The 2935-nt window shown below is 42.1% G+C and overlaps 1 protein-coding gene across 8 annotated transcripts in view; it reads left to right on the top strand.

The window, feature by feature from the left end:
* LTBP1 (latent transforming growth factor beta binding protein 1) overlaps positions 1-2935 on the top strand; it is a 437504-nt gene that overhangs the window by 294937 nt on the left and 139632 nt on the right. For 4 of the 8 annotated variants that reach the window (XM_023516658.1, XM_023516653.1, XM_023516651.1 and 1 more), the window contains one exon: positions 1772-1999. In XM_023516658.1, the coding sequence (XP_023372426.1) occupies positions 1772-1999 (228 nt within the window). The remainder of the gene's footprint in view (positions 1-1771; positions 2000-2935) is intronic. The other 4 variants (XM_023516654.1, XM_023516652.1, XM_023516657.1 and 1 more) reach the window with 1 other exon arrangement.

Raw genomic sequence — 2935 nt, 5'->3', positions numbered from 1 at the left:
CTATAATGGCTATTTTAGAGTTTCCTTTTTATTGAGAACTAATTTTAGGGCCTGAACATTCAATAGAAGATCTCTTGTTCAGTGGAAGTGAGAAATGACTTGTTTTACTTTCAATTTTAAAAGCAGAAATAAAATGTTGTCCATAAACTCCTTGGTGTCTGCGTTTGGTAACTTGGCTCCAACACCAACACCAAAGGGCTTAGGTGGATTTTTCCTCTTTGGGCCACACACCGTCTCCCCCCCCACCCCCTGGTTTTTTTCCCTTTACTTACTCATGGGGATTATTCAGGGGAGGTGAGAAAATCATAGGAGTCTTATTTAAAAAAAAAAAAAATCAAACCCACGTTTTTTCTGGCAAGGATAGTACTCCAGGGCACAGAACATCTCCTCATCCTCTGGAGATGAACCAGCTGGTCATGACCAGACTTTTGCCCAGTTGTCATTTTTTTGTTTGGAAATAGCTGCATCCTGATCTGACATTTCCCTCCTTCCTTGATTTCCACCTATCATTTTCACCATGACTCATTTGCTAGATTCCTTCTCGCTGGCCCAAGAATCTCTTTAAAACCCTTCCGGTCTCAGGCCTTCTACACCAGTGTTTTCGTACCAGCTGATACCCTGCATTCTGGCCGGACACTTTGGGTTCTTCAGCCAGAAACAAATCATGAGAATTTCAGAACCTCATTTCCCTAAATAGTGTTTTTTTGTTTGTTTGTTTGTTTGTTTGAGACAGAGTCTCACTCTGTCATCCTGGGTAGAGTGACGTGGCGTCACAGCTCACAGCAACCTCAAACTGTTGGGTTCAAGTGATCCCAAGCCTCCCAAGCAGCAGGGATTGTAGGCGCCCACAACAATGCCTGGCTATTTTTCAATTTTTTTTTTTCTTTTTTTAGAGATGGGATCTCTTTCTTGTGCAGGCTAGTCTCGAACCTATGACCTCAGGCAGTCCACCTGCCTCGGCCTCCCAGAGTGCTAGGATTATAGACATGAGCTACTGCACCTGGCCTGATTTCTCTCTTTTTTTTAACCTTCTTATTTATCATCTAACTTAGGTATCAGTGAGCTCTTTGTTAATAACTGATGAAATTGCAACAAAGTAGGAAGAAGAAAAGAAAGCCTGACTTTTGCTGATATTAAATGTACATGCAATGAAATATATAGCATGAGTACAGTGTCTTCTATATGTGAACTATCTCCTAATGTATTACGTGTATATGTATTACATATATATTAGACATATGTATAATGTTTCCTAATTGGTTGCCGATGTATATATAGTCTGCTCTCCTTATCCACGGGTTGAATTCACAGATATAGAACCCATGGATGTGGAGGGCCGGCTGTACTGAGCCATTTTATGCAAGGGACATGAGATCAGGAATTTTGATATCCTCGGGGAATGCTGGAACCAATCTCCCAGGGATACTGAGGGATGATTGTGTATATAATATGATATATAAGATACATGCTAAATCTATGTTGTATATTCATTTTATATATATATATATATATTCTAACTGAAGAACATAGGAATTAATAGATGGAGAAATGTTTAGTAAGAAAAAGGAGGGGTTGGACTTCTTTCTGTAAATACACAAATTTATTAGAAATTCAAGCAATTTGCTTATTACATTTTGCATCTGTTTTAAAAGTCTGGAAATGTAAATATATTAGTGATGATTTATTAAGAGCTATTCATCATGATATTTTCCTCTGTATAAGTTTGCACTGTTAGATTTTTAAAAGGAATATTTTCCCATCCCAAATCTAGCTGCTTTTAAGGAAATCTGTCCTGGTGGAATGGGTTATACGGTTTCTGGCGTTCATAGACGCAGGCCAATCCATCACCATGTAGGTAAAGGACCTGTATTTGTGAAGCCAAAGAACACTCAACCTGTTGCTAAAAGTACTCATCCTCCACCTCTCCCAGCCAAGGAAGAGCCAGTGGAGGCCCTGACCTTCTCCCGGGAACAGGGGCCAGGAGTGGCGGAGCCAGAAGGTGAGCACGGAGGTGGATCTTGGACTGTAGCCATCTCTCTGTGTGTCTCTGCTTGGGTTCCCCTGTGTGTGCCCCTGTAACAGCGAGTTCCTCAGCTTTGGCACTGTTGCCATTTTAGGGTGCATATGTCTTTGGTAAGGGGTGTTCCCTGTGTATTGTAGACTATTGAGCAGCTCCTGTGGTTTTTAACCATTAGGTGCCAGAAGCACCCTCCCCCTTTAGTTGTTATGACCAAAAAAGGTGTCCAGCGTTTTAGATGTCCCTGGGGGCAAGGGTGGCAAACTTGGCCCTGATTGAGAACCACTGCCATAGGACAATGCACACCTAGCAGATAGCAGTGTTCTGTGGTAATTTCAGGGCATTATCTGACTCTTTGGGGGCTACATTTTCCTTGGTGTTTATTCCTGGACGGTGATTTAAATCCCTCAGGGAATAGCCTTAAATCATTTCTTGTCTAGAGGGTCACTTAATAAATATTTATTTACTGTACAAAGTAGAGCCTGCAGACTTTTAAAAAGTTAAAGCATCACGAGACTGACACGCTGCCTGCTGTGCTAAGAAGGCGTAACTAACTCTTCCATAAAATGAGTCTAATGGGCAGTCAGGGATGGCGGAGGGTGAGGGAAGGAAGGTGGGAAGACGGTTGATGGGAGGGATCTGGAGATGACCTAGCACAGTCCCTGAGACCTAGAGAGGGGACGTGACTTGCCACGTGTCATACAAGAGTATGTTCGGAGACCTGTGACTAGGAGCACATTTTTCCAAGGGAGAAGTTTAAGGCCTTAGACTTGAGAGGGAGGCTGGAAACAATTGACTTGGCTTTGTCTCTGGCATTCAGGAAGAGGGATCGTCTCTCTCTCTTTATGTATGAACTAGCATATCCAATATTTTGCACATCTTGTTCATCACAAAAATCCTCACCCTAGATAGAAGGAA

This window comes from Otolemur garnettii, unplaced genomic scaffold, assembly GCF_000181295.1.
Source record: "Otolemur garnettii isolate 467f Iridium unplaced genomic scaffold, OtoGar3 scaffold00095, whole genome shotgun sequence".
In the NCBI taxonomy this organism is placed as follows: domain Eukaryota; kingdom Metazoa; phylum Chordata; class Mammalia; order Primates; family Galagidae; genus Otolemur; species Otolemur garnettii.
Note: the sequence above shows the minus strand (reverse complement) of the source record. Positions and strands in the feature narration are given on the sequence as shown.